Source organism: Pogoniulus pusillus, chromosome 8 (genome assembly GCF_015220805.1).
Source record: "Pogoniulus pusillus isolate bPogPus1 chromosome 8, bPogPus1.pri, whole genome shotgun sequence".
Classification (NCBI taxonomy): domain Eukaryota; kingdom Metazoa; phylum Chordata; class Aves; order Piciformes; family Lybiidae; genus Pogoniulus; species Pogoniulus pusillus.
Window position 1 is genome coordinate 22,288,391 of NC_087271.1, and position 19,899 is coordinate 22,308,289.

General features: G+C 41.5%; 1 protein-coding gene across 11 annotated transcripts in view; it reads left to right on the forward strand.

Moving 5' to 3' along the window:
• Positions 1–19,899, forward strand: part of BEND5 (BEN domain containing 5) — a 1,203,882-nt gene that overhangs the window by 980,426 nt on the left and 203,557 nt on the right. For all 11 annotated transcript variants that reach the window (XR_010303081.1, XM_064147552.1, XM_064147553.1 and 8 more), the window contains exon 9: positions 2,451–2,562. Coding sequence is in view for 10 of the 11 variants with exons in the window: in XM_064147552.1 (XP_064003622.1) it covers positions 2,451–2,562 (112 nt within the window). In the remaining variant the exon portion in view is untranslated. The remainder of the gene's footprint in view (positions 1–2,450; positions 2,563–19,899) is intronic.

Here is a 19,899-nt window from a genome sequence, read left to right on the forward strand (position 1 = left end):
TACTTTGGGGTTTGTAGGAAAATATATGTATTTCTTGGTTTTTTTTGGACATGAATTTAATCTTTTAGCTTCATAGAATCATAGAATGTCAGGGGCTGGAAGGGACCTCAAAAGATCATCTGGCTCAGCCTCACTGCCAGAGCAGGATCACCTAGAGCAGATCACACTGAAATGCACCCAGATGATTCTTGAATGTTTCCAGAGAGGGAGACTCCACAACCTCCCTGGGCAGCTTTGGCTTTCTGTTTTGTGCTGCTTGAGTTTCCCCCCACCCTGTGTATTTCACTCTGCTTCTTTTGCAAATAGGCTAAGCTAAGCTAATCGTGTATTGTATTATTAGATTAATTAGATTATTGGCTAAGGTAATTACACATTGCATTTATGATCTCTTATGTTACAGTAAACTCTTATCTCTTTATCACAGCCCCGAATTTGATGTGTTACTCTTCCCCTCACTTTTGTGTTGGCAGAGGAGGTGGTTTAGACCTTGCTCTAAACTGCTGTATTCTTTGTGGTATGTTTAAACCGTCAAGGCTTAACAGACATTCTCAAAATAGACCAAGGATCAATGGAGACTCTTCTTTTCCCAAGAAGCTTTAAAGCTTTTCAGCAAGGTTGGAATGGGCTGCCCAGGGAGGTGGTGGAGTCACCATCCCTGAAGGTGTTCAAGAAAAGACTGGCTGAGGCACTTAGTGCCATGGTCTAGTTGATTGGATAGGGCTGGGTGCTAGGTCGGACTGGATGATCTTGGAGGTCTCTTCCAATCTGGTTGATTCTATGACTCTATAAGGTTGACTTTTTTTTTTTAATTATTTTTTTGTGATGTTTCTTGTTTATTTATGTTTTAAATACAGAAGAAGTTGCATCTCTACTTGGGCTTTCTTTCTTTTGTGCAGACTTTCATAGTCTTTTCTGGTCAAGATCTATCAAAGGTCTACTGGTCCCGAGCTCAGCTTAACATGATAGAAAATGCTTCTTTTCCTGCTTGTATCAATAGTCACAGATTGTCCAGGTGACCTCTGCAATGAGCAAGGAACATGATTTGCCCCTTCTATTTCTGCTGTTTCCATCTTTTTAAATTTCTTCAGTGTTTACTCCATTTGCCTGTTGAGATTCAATGTTTCTTACTTTGTGGGAATATGAGCAGCAGAATCAAACACAAGATGCTGTATTGAGACGGATATGAGTCAGGGCAGGTAGAAGAAGCCAAGGTGACATAAATGCTTCAACACCCACAAAAGCTGGTGGCCAGTAAGCATTTTAACTTGGTGTCTTGGCTTACTAATTTTTGTGTAGACAATTGCAGGATGGGAAGTGACTGAGGCCCTGGGTTAGTGGAACAATTACATTCATGCTTTAAATCCCTTAAGCACATCCTTGATGGCCATTGATTTCTTACCAGCTTTGTTGAGTCAAGACCTGACTGAGGGCAAAGTAAAAGCCTGATGATGCAGTTTATGAATCATCCTTGTATCTAGAGACCCCCAACAAGATCACTGAAGCGAAGGAAAACCTCAAAGGCCTATCAGGCTCTTGCAGTGGCAGTATGGCAAGCTGGCGAAAGACAGTGAGAGAGTGAGTACAAGTGTTGTGGAGGGGAAGAAAGCTGAATGATCAGAGATGTTCAGTGCATACCCTGCTGGCCACATTATTTCTGAAGGTGACCTTTGCTGCAGGATTTCCTTGTCTTTAGGTGCTCATTGCTTAATTTTTGTCATGAGGATAGCTTGTTTAAATACATTGGCTGCTACAAGGCAGGGAAACTTTACAACAGGATCTGGACAGGTTAGAGTAATGGGCCAAGGCTTATTGTATGAAGTCCAACAGGTCTACATGCCTGGTCCTCCACATGAGTCACAACAACCCCATGGTAAGCTACAGGCTTGGGGATGTGTGGTCAGAAATCTGCAACTTGGAGAGGGATCTGGGGGTGTTGGTTGTCAGTTGAATGAATCTGAGCCAGCAGTGTGCCCAGGTGGCCAAGGAAGCCAGTGGCATCCTGGCTTGTATTAGAAACACTGTGGGCAGCAGGAACAGGATGGTGGTCATCGGCCTGTACTCAGCACTGGTGAGGCCACACCTTGGGTATTGTGTTCAGTTCTGCTCCCCTCACTACAGGGAGGACATGGAGGTGCTGGAGCGTGTCCAGAGAAGGGCAGTGAGGTTTAGGCTGGGTACTAGGAAATATTTCTTCACTGAAAGGGTTATCAAACATTGGAATGATCTGCCCAGGGCAGTGCTGGAGGTGTTCAAGCAATGCGTGGGCCTGGTGCTTAGGAGCATGGCTTAGTGTTGACCCTTAAGTGCTGGTTTGCAGGTTGGACTGGATGATCTTGGAGGTCTCTTCCAAAAGGCTGTGTTTTGTGATTCTGCAATTCTGCAGCTGAAACGACAAGAGGCTGGAGCTCATTTCTAATTTTTGTGCATGTGTTGTTCTTCTGTGTGTGCAGGTGCTCCCTGATGGGGTTTGATTTAAACCGGCACTGGGCAAATCCATCTCCTTGGGCTCATCCCACACTGCATGGAGTGAAACAGCTCGTCATTGAGATGTACAACAATCCGGTGAGTGGGCAAAGGAGATGCCAGGACAGCCATTTGCTGAGGTACTGACTCAGTCACACTGTGAGGTTGTGCAAGATGTCAGTGACTCTGATGTGGATTCAACCAGTGGCAAACTAAAATAAGAGAGAAGCAAACCAATGCCATCCCCACCACATGAGACCAGGGAACATTTGTGCCTTTTGTCACAGGAAGCATCAGAGTGGACAGAGCAAGTGAAATGAAGTTCAGCTCAGATTAAATACAGAATAATTCTGAAAGCAGGGCTTAAATTCAATCGAGCTCCTCTCGCTGATGTCTTGAGCTGGATTCAAAACAGCAGGCCCCCAAAATTGAATTACTGAAAAGCATTGATGTTTAATCCAGAGCTCTGGCAGGGGTTGCTATGTAGCATGCAGAGCAGGAGGGGGATAATATTTGCAAATATTATATAAACACTCGTGCACACTCTCATACACTCTCACGCTCACTCAGAGAAGCAGAGGTGTTCTTCAAGGTGAAATTTTAGCTAATCAGAGGAGATGGATTGCAAAGAATATGGAGGAGTGGGAGGGAGGCAGACAGCTATTGAATGTTTGACATCAAAGTACAGAAGGATTATTGAACGTGGCACCTAAGAAAAACTGCTGAACAAAGACAGAGATGGGTAGGGAAAAAATCACTGCCAGAAAAATAGGAGGAGACTTTTTTTTCTGTATGGAATTCCTGGTATTTGTCCTTTCCTTTTACTTCCCATTACAGAGGTGGCATTTAGACCTTTAATTCCCATAAGTTTTGCTGATTTTTTCCCCTTCTTTTTGTTAGTGTGAAAAAGTACCTGGTTTGCCTTGCTAATAAAGAAAGAGAATCCTTACCCCTGGCTACATCTTGTATAGGATAAGAGCCCCTTTAATTTAACTCCTGATTCTAACAATACATCTTAATTGGATATTTTTTTTTAGTCTTCCAGCTAGTATTACTATCTGTGCAGAAGGGGGTTTAGGTACAAGATAGGTTAATAGATAAGGCTTACAGATGGAGTGGAATCCAACTGCATGGAAAATACTGCTACTTGATTGGCACAGAATTTGTCTTTCTATTCTGTTTGTGCAGCACCTAACATCGTGCCCATGGCCAAGGCTTCTGAGCCTTGCTGTATTACAGTGGTGATGACGGACAGTACAGAACGGGTCTTTACAGTCTATCCTCTGTTTCTTACCCTAGATAGCAAGATAATTTTCCTTATGAATGATGGAGAGAGCATGCAGGCTGCTTTGACTGACAAGAAAGATTATTTCTCAAGAATAAACTGGTTCTTAAAAATTACAAGAAGGTTGGGTGTAGGAGAATGCTTCTAGCTAGTAAAGAAAATAACTCTGACACTACTAAATGTCGCTGTCAGTAAAATAAAGCTAATACTGGGGAGAGAATAACAATTAAAATTTTGGATTTACCCCATTCCTGGGAAGCTTTGAAAATTCTGGTAGCTTACAGCTGCCCAATGTGTGAAGAGTGAATTTATCTGTTGTGGTGGCTAGAATGAAAAAAAAAAAATCTCTTTTTATTTCCACCTCTGTCTACCACCTGAGACAAACTGGTTCAAGTTCATTCCCTTCTGAGGGGAAAGAAAAAGAAGCCTTTCCAACATGGTTGTAACAATTCAGTTTCGCAGTTCATTAATTAATTAATTAATTTTTAAAATGCCGTTTAGGAATATTTGTTTTGTTTTGTTTAAACTACCAGCACAGTTCAGGTGGCTCTATAGAGCTTCATTTCTCAGTGCTCACCAAAAGACCACCATGTCTGATTTTTATTGTGTCCTAGTCAAAACCAACCTTTCTGATAGACCCTTGGCAATACAGTGCAGTATATGGGATTGTTGTTTGTCTTTTTCAAGCCATGCCATATTCTTAGTCCCTCTGATGCCAGTAATATTTGTGTGAACAGGCCATATCTGAAGTGCTGGGACAACAGGGAAAAAGAAGACAGTTGTCACAGAGAGAGGGAGGGTATGGGACTGTACCTGTGCCACCCTGCTCTAACAGTAAATGGTTTTATTATGTACTTGAGGTAAAAAAAGCATACACATACACACACATGTTGTGGTAGGCTTCATAGCCCAAAATAGGCTTGTATATGTACTGGATTGACCAGGCACATTTTCCTGCTCTCCCTTCTACTGTTCTGGGGAGAAGTAACCGCAGGAAAGAGGATAAAGAACCTAGAGCCACTGAGTCTAAGGACTCTGGCCTGCCCAGACTTGCTTTGCTCCTGTGGTAAACAAGGTACACACACTTAGCTTGTGCCTGCCTTGTGCAAGGTCTATGCTTTTCCCAAATTTGGGTAAAGCAAGCCTATGGCTTCACCTAGTATGGTCAAGCTTGAATAACTGCCATTCTGATTGGCTATTCTGTGTCCAAAGGCCCATTAGTCTCTGCTACATTGATATAAGGGGATACATCAGGTAAACACAACCTGCTCTGCTGTTGTTTTCATGCATGCTGTTGCCTGCTGCTATTGCATACTGCCTCTGTGCATCCTGAATTGCTTGGAGACTGATTGCCTCTAGTTTGCCAGGAACAGGCTCTAAATGCCTGCACATAATCAGCCTACATAGCCAGCGTGATATCGTTCTGAGTCTGCACATCGCAAGACATCCTGCCTACATCTGAAAATCTCCTGCCAAGATGGGAAGTCCTGGATACACAGATTGTCCAACGGACCAGGTCAGAGATTGTCTGCCCTCTTTCCTCAGAAGCCTGGGAAGAATCAAGTCTCAGCAGCTGACAAGACAGTATTTCCTGAAAGTCTTTGGGTACTGTCTGAAGTTGTAGCTAGCCTCACTAATCGGAAAATAGTAATTTTGTGAGTAAATATTTATAGCCTCTTGTAATTCACTATAGCCTTCTGCCACAAGCAGAAAAGAACTCCTTGAGTCCATCTAGTGGGCAAGTGTTACTGATTGAAAGCTGGTAGTTTAAACAAAAAAAAAAATATATTCCTAAATGGTATTTCAACTCTTCCAGATCAGTTAGTGTTTATATTTTTGCTGGTTATTTCTAGATACTAGGTTATTATCTGTATAAAGTTTCTGTGACCATGTGAAGAACCCATTATTATTAAAATTAGTGGTCAGGGGTGACAAGAGTTGTGAATATCAAAATTAAACAATATTAATTTTGGAAAAATATCATCTTTCCTTAATTAATTCTCCCTCCATAACAACATCCACCCCTTCTGACAGACTACCAGCGTAGAAACCTGCTTTGAATCACTTCAGGCTGCTAAAGATTTTAACTACTCTCCAGGTGTAGAGTGTAACTTTTAGAGTAACAGATGATAGATGGTTGGCTGCAGGCATAGGTGAACCACTTACAGGAGGGCTGTTGTCAGGCTGCAACAGATCATGGATTATGCATTTGAACACACCTGCCCTGCTAGCCTCTCCTCACCCAAAGTCTCTCTGCATTGAGGAATACGAAATGCAAGGAAATAAAATGCAAAATGAAGTTCCCTGCACAATAATGTAATAAAACCCCCACCATCATCCCTCCCATTCTAGACAAGATCTGCTGTGAGAAGCTGTCTAGAAGAGATTGGATGGTTCAAAGCAGCAGTTCAGCTTCATGTTGCCATTGCCGAATGGCTCAGTGCAGGCCATTTAGATGTATTCATTCCTTCAAATCACTTAAGGAAAAATAGCTGCCATAAGAGCATAAAATCACACTTCAAATATTGCTGCATAGGAGGATTTTTCTTCTGCTGCCGCAGTATGGGAGATAAGATGTTTCTTTTGAAAAAAGGTCATTCTGGAGGAAGGAGAGTGACTGACACATGAGTGAAGTGTGTATGAGGCACACACACAATGCCATAGCTACACATTGGTCCAAGGCTGAGTGTTTGCTGTAGTTGCTATGTAAAATTAATCCAAAGCATCTGTGATTCTCTATTCTTCTGGAAAGTACAAATTGTGGTTTATTCTTTTAGTTTTGAAGTGTTTCAAATTCCATAATGAGCATATCAACTTTAGGGAGGGAGTGGATAGGGCAAGAAATCAGAGAATGGTAGGAAGCTTTGGATCTCCGTGTCACTGATGTTGAAATAATCACCCCTCGTGATAAGTCACTGTCATTGTGTTGGCTTATGTGAGCTGAGGGGATATTTTCAGGTGATTTGAGTGCTGTCAGTCTTGCAGATGAGACCGCAGTTACAGATTTGCTGTCCTAGATCATGTGCTGTTGGCTGAAGATATTTCTGTTCTCAAGTAGCTTTCCCTACCCACATGCCAAACACCACTGCCTTCTCATCTCCCCCCCTAGGTGATATGTATAGATGCTGGACCACAATTATTTCAGAATATGAATGTATTGTTTAAACAAACTGAACTGATTTTTGTCTGAAGTTCATCAAATGATGTTCATGTGAGCTGCTTCAACAGCTGAACTGTGGGTCCATTCTGCTTGGGAATGAAAACATACTTCACGTAGAGTGTTGTTTGGAGAATGAAAGCCTATGGCCTGTGGAATCATAGAATCGGTCAGGGTTGGAAGGGACCACAAGGATCATCTAGTTCCAACTCCCCTGTCATGGGCAGGGACACTTCACACTACATCAGGCTGTCTAGAGCCTCAGCCAGCCTGCCCTTAAACACTTCCCTGGATGGGGCTTCCGACACCTCTCTGGACAGCTCATTCCAGGCTCTCACAACAGAAGAACTTCTTCATCCAGTCTGAATCTACCATTTTCCAGCTTTGTTCCATTCCCCCTAGTCCTTACACTACCTGACATCCTAAAAAGTCTCTCCCCAGATTTCTTGTAGGCCCCTGTAAGATACTGAAAGGTCACAATAAGGTCACCTCAGAGCCTTCTCCTCTCCAGACTGAATAGCCCCAACTCCCTCAGTGTTGGGGAGGGGAAATTAATTGATTTGAGATGATATGTTCCAAAATTAATATTGTTTATTAATTTTGATACTCAAAACTCTCGCCACCCCTGTCCACTAATTTTAATAATATTTTGGTTCTCACATGGTCATGGAAAAATTCTATGGATAATATCTAGATCTAAAAATAACCAGCAAAATACATAAACATTTTGTTAAACTGGAAGAGAAGACTCCCATGGTCAAATGCTGCTTGTGGTCAATACGCAGTTTGCCCAGTAGATGGGCTCAAGGAGCTCTTTCTGCTCTGTGGCAGAAGGCAGTAGGGAATTACAAAGAGGCATTTAAGCATTTACTCACAGATTATTCTTACCCACTCACGGGGGGATAGCCACAGTCCAGACAGAGCCCAAATGCTTTCAGGGGACTCTTTCTTGTTGGACATTGAGACGTGAATTTTCCTGGCTCCTGAGGAAAGGACACAGACAATGTCTGACCTTGTCTCCTGGCTTCTTCTGCATAATCTATGTATATGTCCAGGAATTCTAGGCAGGACTTTCAGGTACAGAGGCAGATGTGGTGCAGTCTCAGCACGATGTCATGGTAGCCACGTAGGCCGATTGTGTGCAGGCATCCAGGGTCTGCTCCTGGTAACTCGCAGCAGTAGACTTTAGCAGGCAAGCAATAAGGCAGTGTGCAATAGCAGCAGGGCTGGGCACAGCAGAGAGAGCAGGGGAGCAAAATGGGGAAGCAAAAGCAGGTTGTTCACCTGCCTATCTCCTTTTATCAATGTGGGCCAAGATTAATTGCCCTTTGGACACAAGAATAGCCAATCAGGATAGCAGTTAGCCAAACCAGACCATATTAGGCAAAGCCACAGGCTCATGTTTCCCTAGTTTGGGAAAAGCAGAGGCCTTGCACTAGGCAGGCACAAGCTAAGTGTGTGTACCTTACACCACAGGACGCTGGGCAGGCCAGACTCAGTGGCTACAGGTTCTTTTGTGTCTTTTTCCCATGCTTGCCTCTCTGGTGGAGCAGAAAAACATGCTAGGCAAGGCAGGACATGTACAAGCCTATTTTGGGCCTATCAGGCCTACCACAACACTCAGTCTCTCCTCATAGCAGAGGTGCTCCAGCCCTCTGATCATTCTCATGGTCCTTCTATGGACACCTTCCAGCACATCCATATCCCCCTTGTAATAGGGACTCCAACTAATAAAGCCTTCATACACAGCTAGATTTAAATGTGAACAAGCTGACTGAATCCAGCAGTGTTGTGTTTGGGCTTATGGGTATGCAGATGCTTAAATGTTTTAGTCTCAGTATCAAGTGTTCAGCACTGACAAGCTCAGGTCTATGGCAATCAAACAGGCCCTATCTCTGGGATAGTATGAAACCTTAGAGACAAGAGAGAGCAGCATAACAGCTTGATTGGTGGACAGATTTTGTGTGGACATCCAGCACTTTTCCCAAAAAGCAAATGCCCTCTTTAAAACAGCTTTAATGAGTGAACTTGGGCAGGGTGTTCAGTGTCAGTTCAGTCCCCTTGAGTATGTGCATTGTGACATGGTCTTTAATCACCGGGACTCATGCTGTTCTCGCAGCTAGACCCCTGCCTCAGTGCGTTCTCCAAATGGAAAACTTTCACATAACAAGCAGCTATTCAGTGTTTTGTTTTAGCTTCAGCGTTCATTGTACAGCCCTGTCCTGTATTTACTGTGCCCTATTCAAATCCTGCTTTGAGGACAGAATTGTTAATCTCCTCATGGGTTTTTTTTTTTTGTTTTGCTCATTGCTATACCCTGGGAGCATTTCAGAAGTGTTAATTAATTATTTTAGGGGAGGACCCCTGCAAGGAATAAAAAAGTTATCCTTGCATGGATAGGATACAGAGGCAGAGCAGTTATCAGAAGTACCTACTCATTTGAGATAGATGATCTAAGATGCCTGGGATCAACTTTGTTTCATGCTGTTCACCAGTTTTTGATACATTCACTGCCTTGTTTCCACCCCTTTCTTCTCAAGGAAGATTGGTATAGACTTTTTCTGTCATTTGGAGCTCTCAGGACCTGGGGGACAAGGAACAGGCAGTGCCTGACTGCTTGGGAAGAGTCTGCTTCAAGCAATTTGCTTCCCTCGAATGCAAATACAGAGATGGGATGAAAAGCTCTCGGGCGCTATCATTGCAACACTGTTTTATTGTATCCATCTTTGTTCTTTTTTGCCTGTTTTCCACCACCCTTTGTCACAGAATCAGAAGTCCTATATGCATATGGTTTCTATGTTGGACATTTTTCATCTGACCAGAAAGAAACTAAACCACAAATCCACTCATCTGGTGTATTCTCATTAATTAGCATTCCCTTTGTCATACCAAAGTCTGAAGTTATTTCTGCATAGACAACTTTTCTCTTTCCATTCCTGACTTTGGAGCTGCAGCCTTTGCATACATTTAGTACAAATCTGCGTGGAAGTTTTCACTGATTCACAGCAAAGTTTACAGCTGAAATGAAGACTCTGTGTGTTGAAATCTAAGTCATCTGCTGGGCTGGAATCTTTAGAACCACCACACAGACATCTGTCACAAAAGCTGATAGAGGACAGCAATCTGCTGTTGCTGTGGACTGGCATGATGGAGGGAAAGAGACACTGCCTGTGGGCTTTGTGGGTATCTGCTAAATGAATAATAAGAAAGGATGAACAAGCATAACACTGAAGTTGTGAGAAGGGAAGATATTTAAAGCTGAGGCCTTTTATCTTTTTGGAAGTTTTTTTTAAGATCCCATGTGTGGGCTTAGACTTGAACAAAAGCATATGTTTCCAGTGTTCCTGCCTGAGGAGGCCTTGTTGTTGATCCAAGTGGGCTTGGGTGTGTAAGCAGGAAGACTACAAATAAATTCACATTTGTCTGGTCAGTGTAGCTCTGGATTCCTCAGCAGATGACTAAATTCATCTCCGTAAAAAGAACACATCTACTTTATTCTAAACATACATTCCTCTGATTCCATGTTATCTATTTCTAGACCTTTCTTTAGTGGCAGATGAATCTCATTCACTAGGATTGGCGCAGTACATCATGTACCTTCATTCTTCAGGGAGACAGTAGAGAGAATTTACACTGGAACAGGCTGCCCTGGGGAGTTGTGTAGTCTCCCTCTCTGGAGATATTCAAAACCCACCTGGATGCGTTCCTATGTGATCTGGTATAGGTGATCCCTCTCTGACAGGGGAGTTTGACTGGATGAGCTTTCAAGGTTCCTTCCAGCCCCTGACATTCTGTGATTCTATGAAACCACCTGAAGCTGATTTCAGAGTTCCTGCTTGTTGTTTGCTCTGCTGATAAGCCCAGGTACTAGAAAGCAGCTGCAGTTGAATGTTGAGTAGTGTGGGAAGAAGTTAGTGCAGCCAGTTGAAGGAAACACATTCTCTCCCTCTATTACTCAGGTAAGCGGTTTCTCTTTTTTTTCCCCTGGAGTACAGGTTCAGCTTTCCCCTGTGCTCACAGACTCTCTTTTCACCCTGTTCCTCTTATTCTGCTACTGGCTTTGTTGATTCCTGTCAGGAGATTGCATCTGTTCTTACCACTTCAGGCCATTTCTCATCTCTTTCAAATAGGCAAATCATATACTAATGTTTGACATAGGCCATTAGCCACTGCTTTTCTGCATGCTGCTTTGACTGACCATTGTTGTCTAAAGACTACTTAGACCACCCACTATCAGTGCTGTTGTTCAATCTTCTTCTTTTCTAGTAACAGCATCTAAAATGTGTTATCAAGGACAGTAGTTTTGGCTGTGCAGAAACCACATTCAAAGTGTAGCATAGTGGAAGTGCTCCATGTGCTGCACATCCAACCCTCGACTTTTTCCATTATCCTGAACCTCTGTAGTGATGGAAATCAGGACTTGTGTTTTTCTAGTGTCTCTGGTTACAAAGGGAACGTCACATTTTGAGGGAAACATTCTGGTTCCATGGAAAACTAGGTCATAAAATTAAAGCTCAGATACCTGAAAGTGATACTTTGTAGCCTGCAACTAATGGCATCATTGCTTTAGTGACCTTCCATCCTCTCTCTGGCAGTGCTCTTCGCTAGGAGATTTCACATGAAGAAAAATGCAATTGGCCTCTGAGATGCACTTCCTTTGCTGGAACATGACACAAATTTCATTTTTGTCAGTCCTGCAAATTGTGTCAATCTTACCAGCTCTACTTCCACTTATCTTGTGAAATTATATTATTAGTATTATCATTGCTGTGGTACTGGGTAGTTGACAAAGAAGGTGTAACAACACTCTTTGCAAGGGTTTTATATCAAAAATTGTATTCTTAGGCTTCTTATACTATCAGCCCACAGGTAGTATTATGTGATCTTACATTTGAATGACTGGAAGCAATTGTTTTCTGTTAAAAGATTCTTCTTTTCCCCAATCATCTCCTCTGCTCCTGTTAAATGCTGAAGCAGCAAAGTGGAATATATTTCACTGGAAAAATTATAAGCTGATTCTCACTCCATCTGAAGCCCATTTGGATGATAGTGAATCTTTGGAAAGGCTGTGGGTTGAGGTTTGAGGTTGCTCAGCGATCACTCAGAGCCAAAGAAATCAGCTGAGGTCTGCATCATCTGGTATATGGAGTCATAAAGGATTAACATAGAGTAATGAGATCTGTAGCATAATGCAGTACCTGGCTCCATTTTGCTGTTAGTAGAGCTCTTAGACTTCCCTCCCCAGCTGAACAACACAATAATAATGAATGATCACTCTTAACACAGTATTGAATTTTACCAAGCTACTAGGAAGTGTTCTTCAGATAGTCCCTCAGATATCCTGGGTTGTCATCTGTACCTGACGATTTTCACTCAGACATCAAAACGGCTACCATCGGGCACCATTTGTTGGCCAATAATTCTCAACCTAATATAGTACATGTTATTTTGAGTTTTTCTTGGGCAAAATGGCCAACATGTTGCCTCCTATTTCTCTCCTCATGAAATCAGAAGAGATATTACCTCTTCCTACGCAGTCATGTGTTCAACTATGAAAAGGCTTCTGGCTGCTTTCTGTGGCAATGTTTGTGTTTGTGCCAGTTTGTTGACATTGTAGAAACACCCTGAACCACTTCTACCTTTCAGGCAATCTTGACTGAAATGTCACTTTTTTGGTATGGCTAGTATAACTTTTATTTCAGTTCTCTGTTGAGCAAAAGAGTAGCAAGGGCAACCTAGGATGTAATTTAACAATGTGGTGTGCTGATCAGGGTCTGATTCTGTAGCATTTGTTTAGTGTGTGCCAAGCATTTTTACTGTTTCTCAACTTACCTTCAGCATAGTAAGAGCTACTAATACTAGAATTAATGTTGTATTCCACAGACACAGTTTAAAGGTATTCCCATTGAAGTCTTCCCATTGTTAAAGATTAATACATTGGTTATCTGCTGACAGAAATGTGAAGTGCACAATTGCTTTATTAGCTGCAGTATTTTCTGTTAACAAATTCCATGAGAGTGGAAGTAGCACTTGAGAAGAATTCCTGTTTCTTTCACTCGGTTGTAACGAATTTCCTTCCAGTTTGTTCTGGAGTAAACATTCTTTTTGACCTACTAGTATGTTCAGTATCTCTACTAGATAATCATAGAATTGTAGAGTCAGTCAGGTTGGAAAAGACCTTTGAGATCATCAGCTCCAACCATTAACCTTACTCTACCAAGTTCACCACTAAGCCATATTACTGAGCACCACATCTAAACAACTTTTAAACACCTCCAGGGATTGGTTATGTTAATTCTGCCTCCTGATTCCTGCTCAGGAAGGTCTACAGTTTGCCATCATGATTTCTAAGACAGCAGTGTAAGAAAAAGGAATTTTAATTAGGTCCTCTCTTTGTAGTGAGATGGTAGTCCAGTGTGGTGAGAAACATAAAGTGGTTTCTGATCTTTGCAGCTTTCTCCCCATGGTCCTTTAAAGACATACATTATGATGATAAAATTGCTAGCAACAGAGCTAGATAGGCACTGGAATGGATTTGCAGATCTTGAATCTTTATGAATTGAGGGGTTTATGAGAGTTGATTACTGGGAAAGCTTTAGATAGACCTATTGAGACAGTTGAATATACCTAATAATCTCTATGGATTTCCTTCTCATCTCCAATTAATCTATGATCTTTGTCTCTCCCCTTTGTTTTGTCCTCAGCATGTAAACTGCCTGCATGTATATGTTCATGTCTATACATATATTTAAATGTGACTGTGTATTTTTTCTGGGTAAATCTTAGAAATCATTGACTCCATTAGATTAAGTCTTAGAAATCACACCATTAGCTTAACTTCCATATGGAACTGTGAACATCCTCTTAAAGTGAAAGTTGTGGAAGGAGTATGGTGTTCAGGACACTTTCTGCTAATAGCCTTGTTTTTGTTGCAAAGGCAAATTTATAGTTTGGGAATTACAAGCTGCATTTCATCTAAACTAGACAGGCTTTTTGGTTGGCATTGTTTTGACCACACTGATGTATTCATAATCAAGCTCTGGCTGATGCTCCACTATACTTCTTCCAAACACTCCAGACTCTCCAGGGAAGGTCTCTACAGCTACAAAATTTCTTTCTATACTCCATGTGCTAATTATATCTCTTATAGTGGTAATCTCTCATACAGGTAGCTGTGTGTTTGATTGGGGTTTTGATTATCCCCATTTAGTAACATTTATATCTAGGACAGGAGTGCTTTCAGCTAAAAATTCATCTCCCAAAGAAAAATGAAATGAATATCTTAGGAATAACTTAGGAAGAAGCTCTTTCCAGTGAGGTTGGTGAGACACTGGGACAGGCTACCCAGGGAGGTTGTGGCTGCTTCCTTCCTGGAGATGTTCAAGGCCAGGTTGGATGAGGCCTTGAGCAACCTGTTCTACTGGGAGGTGTCCCTGCCTATGGCAAGGGGTTGGAACTGGACGATCTTTGAGGTCACTTCCAACCTAAACAATTCTATGACTCTAGAAGGATCACTGTTGGATTCTGCTGGCTGGGTAGGTTGTACTCAATGATCTCTGGAGGTCCCATCCAACCTCTAAAGTTCTGTGATTCATTCCTTATCATATGTTCAGAAAATAGATGGAATAAATGGAAGAAGCCACCTGTGTCCTTCACTGGAACAGAGCACTGTTTGTGCAAGAAGTTAGTCAGAAACCACATAGGAAGATGGCCTAATATTTGAAAGGAGGTTTTGGGGCAAAAAAAGATGTGATATCTTCCTCCACCTGCATTTTTATTTTCCTTCTCATCATTTCTAATCCTGTTGTCAAAACTGCTTTCTGAGCTTTAAAATCTTTCTGGAATGAAGTGGCTTCTGGATCTTGACAATGCAACATTTTGATGCATGTGTGTTGGGAGAAGGAAAGAAATGGACACCGCAGCCAATCCAATATGGATTATAAGCAGGTGACAACTTTATTGGAGCAGTAGCGTTCTTTTATAGCAAGCAGCTAATGTATTCCACTGTCAGCAATTGCTTATCTGTAGCTCTACGGGATGCACTTGTGTGGTTCTTCCTTCAAAACAAGCATGTGTTCCTTCTTCAAAACAGGAAACACTTCCTTTTTTCCCCTCGTTTACCACTTTGCCCAAGGACAGTGTCCTTGGTCACTTTGTCACATCAGCATGTTGCAATCTCTTCATTCTGCTGACCCACCAATTTCATATATTCTCCGTGCCCATTCTCTCTTAGCCATTCCTCAACACATGTGTTTGTCACATCCTGATTAGATTGGTATAACTCCTGCTCTCTCAGGTCTCTCTCAAAACTCAATTCATAAACCAGTTTCATACAAGTTACTACTTGCATCCTGTGACTTGGGGTATCTGTGTCCAGCAGAATTTGCAGCTTGCTTCCCTGAACATCTACATCAGGCACTTGTTTGTGTTTCCTCTTGTAGTTTGCTATTCTGAGAAATCTTTGTACTGCTATTTTTGTTTGAGGCGGACATGTAGTCATGACCTCCACTTTGCAGTGATCTACTGTACATCTTATCTTTTCTTCCAGGTGTTTTATTGCTATTACATGGACCCTGCATTGTTGCTTTCTCAGTTTTAGCTCAGCAGCTCTGTCTTTTTCCGCAGCTCTTTAGGGTCTTTAGTCAAACTCCTCTCTTTTACTTTGGATCAAAATATTATCCATCAAAGCTTTAGTATCCTCTCTACCATCAAAACATGGTTGTATTTTCCTGGGACATGCCTAGGGGGATGAACACAACTCAAATATCCTTCTGAGGAAATAGTGTCTCCTGAAATAGTTTTTGAAGATGTATGGCCATGTTTCCTACTTTTCTAGGGGCATCTGACAGCACCCTGCTGATGAATCAGAGTCATCTCTTCAAAGAACTTACCCATTGACAATGGAGGAAAATATTCCCTTTATATTTTACCCACATTTGTTGGTCAGAGTGTGGAAGAGAGGTTCAATATGAATTCTTTTCTCACTCTCTTGCTTCTCTTTTCTGCTTCTACTTACAGCAGTGGTGTTACCAGATTTCCCTTTTAGCATCTGCACTGTGGAGACTCTTTAATAATTGTTTGAAGTAACATTAATCAAGGAGTGGCTGACATGTTCAGTGCTGTGTTGAGAGTTTCCCTGAGTCTAGGAGACATGTTTAAGCTCCTCCTCAGCAATTCTGTTTTCTTGTTTCTCCTCCCCTTCTGTGCTTTTCAGTCAGACATAGGTTTTGAAAATTTTTACCCACTTATGAAAATTTCCCCATTTGCTTCTGCTCCTCTCTCAAGTGCTTTTATAAACTGGGTCGGAGTCAAGGTCACTGACAAGTCTGCTTCAGTCAGTGGTTAACATTTGAACTGATGAGCACTGAGAATGGGTTCCTGAGCTGGCTCTTGCCAGAGCTTCTTAGACATTGGCTTCTCACAGGATGCAAGTGGAAATGCCTGGAATGAGCTGATCCATTTTTTTCTTCCTACTTTAGACAGCGTTGGGAATATGCTCTTTGTTCATGTAGCTCAATTTCCCCCCTGGGACTGCATTTGCCTCTTAAGACACAGGGTCAAAGTCACTGGAAGGGCTTTTTATTTAATACAAAAAGCTCTTAGTATTCAAAAATGATTTACAGACAGCTGGTCAAGTGTTTGACCTAACTATGTCTGTTCATGCTATTCTACTGGTGCAAGATAGCTGTAATAGAGGCTTACCCAGCCAGTGGACAATTAGCCCAATGTATGCAATGAGGATGGTTAAAGTGAAATGCTGATTTTAAATGAGGATATTGACATAATAGCATCTCAATCAAAGAGAACTGGAATAGCAGTGTAAATTTGCTCACAAATAGCAGAGGAAATCAAGCCAGTATAGTTAAAAGAAAGCTAGGAAGCAAAAAAAGGGAAAAGAATAAAAAAAAATTAGGGGGGCTGGGAGTGGAGAATAACATTGTATCAACAAGTACTGAACAATCTCACAACCTCTATGCATTAAAATTTCATGCCAAAATAGGGTGGTAGCAGTAAACATCTTTATAATGCCACACTCAGAATTATCAAAGAAGAAATGAGGACTCAGAGAATGTGGTAACAGGGACCAAGTGTCATGATAGAGTCTCTTTCTCTGGAGACTTTCAAGGTCTGTCTGGATGTGTTCCTCTGTGATCTGTATTAGATAGTATTGTCGTGCTCTGGCAGGGGGGTTGGACTCAATGATCTCCTTGGGTCACTTCCAACCCCTAACATCCTGTGATTAAATGCAATGTAGAAATTGCATTTGTACACTTTAAAAATGATGTCTTCTTGAAGTGAGAAATCAAAGAACCCAAAAGAGAGGACCAGAATTTCATTTATCCCTAAGCAAAGATTAAGTCTTGATTGAAGATCTACCTGTCAAAGAACCATTCTGTAATAATAAATATAAGCACACTCAAATTCATCATTCCTGGTGGAGCACAAAAGCCAAAAAGTCCTTAGACTGGCATAGACTTCTGAAAGGGGGCCAGGATACCATAGAAAAAAAACTCAAAACAGTACTGAAAAAGGCAAAACAGAACAAAAGAACACAAGATAACTTTCAGGCAACATGGCAGCTGTATAAAATTACTGTTGCAGGAGTGCATTTTCACATCTCTACCATTAGAGAGTAAGTGTATTTCCCCTATTTGAAATATTCTACAACTTTACAAAAGATCACATGAGAAGTTATTAAAAGGGATTTTTAAATTGAAGAAGGCCATTAGCATTAAAAGAACACCCTTTGAAGTCTTGCCCAAATGAGCTAAGGAAAAAAAAAAACCCAAACCCAGTACACTCCAGCAAGTTAAATGCAAAACCACAATAATAGAGGACAAAAACAATTTTGAAGAATAACTTGCCAAAGGCATAAAAACTAATAATAAAAACTTTTTCAAACACATCAGAGGCAAGAAGCCTGCCTAGAGGTCTATAAGGTTGATAGATGATCCAGATGTAAAAGAAGTGCTAAAGGAAAATAAGGTCTTTGCAGAAAAGCTAAATGAGTTATTTGCTTTGGTGTTCACTGTGAGGAGCCTAGAGGGACTTCCCAAATTAGAGCTGCTCTTTGTAAGGGACAAGTCAGACAACAGGGATAACATTGGTTTAATGATATGTATCATTTTGGAAGGCAAATTTGTACCTTGTACATCTGTAAGCCTTTTTTTTAGAGGAATTGACAATCATGAAGTCAGAGGCCATCCACCACCTGTTGCTTGTTTTGAATTTCTGAGAGGTTTGGCAAAGTTGCTAAGCAAATGATTTTAAAGAATTTTGAGAATCCAAGTTATGGGCATCCTTTAGAATCAAAGACAATTGAAGTTGTTGAAAATAACACATGGAGATTGCTTGGGAGTTTTTTCTGAATAATTTACTAAGAATTAAAATAAAATGAATGGACCTTTCTGACGGTGTGTAATTATGTGATGCAGTGAGAATTGTACCAGAGAAAAATCTTATTTTATTGAGTGATGAAATGGAAGATGAAACCCAGGATCAGTAAGTGTAGGCACTTTGTGTTGAAGATGGATGGGAGTCAAGTCAAAGGAGCAGACAATAAAAACCCAGTGCCAATTAGTAATGTAATGCCAGTTTGGAAAGAAGCTTCTGAAATTTTGTATGACAACATTTTGTGTAGCATAGACCCTTCAGCTTGGATGAGAGAGATCTGAGGATGGATAAAGCGTATTAAAAAAATAAAAAAAAGACAAGTATATGAAAGTTAACAAAACCAGAGAAACAAGAAGTAACCTTAAGTTACACCAAGGGAAGTTTAGATTGGATATTAGTAAGATTTTTTTTCACTGAAAGGGTTCTCAGGTATTTTAAAGACTTGCCCAGAGACTCGTTCAATACCTCCCTGGAGGTATTGAAGAGTGGTACAGATGTAGTAGTGCTCAAGGATATGGTTTAGTCAACGGGTTGTCAGTGTTGGGCTAAGGATTGGACTTGATGATCTTTTCCATTTTAGGCAATTCTGTGATTGTGTGATTCCTACATTCTCCAGAACAAAATGGAAGGGGGTGGCTATATGATGCTGTATTGGCATCATTTGTTTTATGGACAAACACTAGGAATGGTTCTGCCTAAAGGAGAGCTCTTCCGTTCCCTTCTGATTATCCTGTGTACCTCTGCATTCCTGTGATTATAGTCCTTGAGGCTATTTGAACCATGGTGGAAGTAATATGCAGTGTCTCACAGTATCACTAAATCCACCCCCCACCCTCCTAAAAAACAAAAAAAGGTGTAAAACTATATTTTGAATGGGAAGAGGAAAACATAAAATATGTGATTTCCCTAGAGAAAAGAAAAAAAAAAAAACAAAATCAAAACAACAAACCAACTCTATTATTTCATGGTCACTGAACCATGAACTACCTAAAGAGGGCTTGTAGCTAGGGGAAGTTGATCTCTTCTCCCAGGCAACCAGCAACAGAACAAGGGGATATAGTCTCAAGATGTGCCAGGGAAGGTATAGGCTGGATATTAAGAGGAAGTTCTTCACAGAATCATATAGAAACATAGAATCAACCAGGTTGGAAGAGACCTCCAAGATCATCCAGTCCAACCTATCACCCAGCCCTAACCAATCAACTAGACCATGGCACTAAGTGCCTCATCCAGTCTTTTCTTGAAGACCCCCAAGGACGGTGACTCCACCACCTCCCTGGGCAGCCCATTCCAATGGGAAATCACTCTCTCTGTGAAGAACTTCTTCCTAACATCCAGCCTATACCTACCCTGGCACAACTTGAGACTGTGTCCCCTTGTTCTATTGCTGGTTGCCTGGGAGAAGAGGCCACCGCCCACCTGGCTACAATGCCCCTTCAGGTAGTTGTAGACAGTAATAAGATCACCCCTGAGAGAGAATGATTGGCATTGGAATGGGCTGCCCAGGGAGGTGGTGGAGTCATCATCCCTGGAGATGTTCAAGAAAAAAATGGATGAGGCACTTAGTGCCATGATCTAGTTGATTGTCTAGGACTGGATG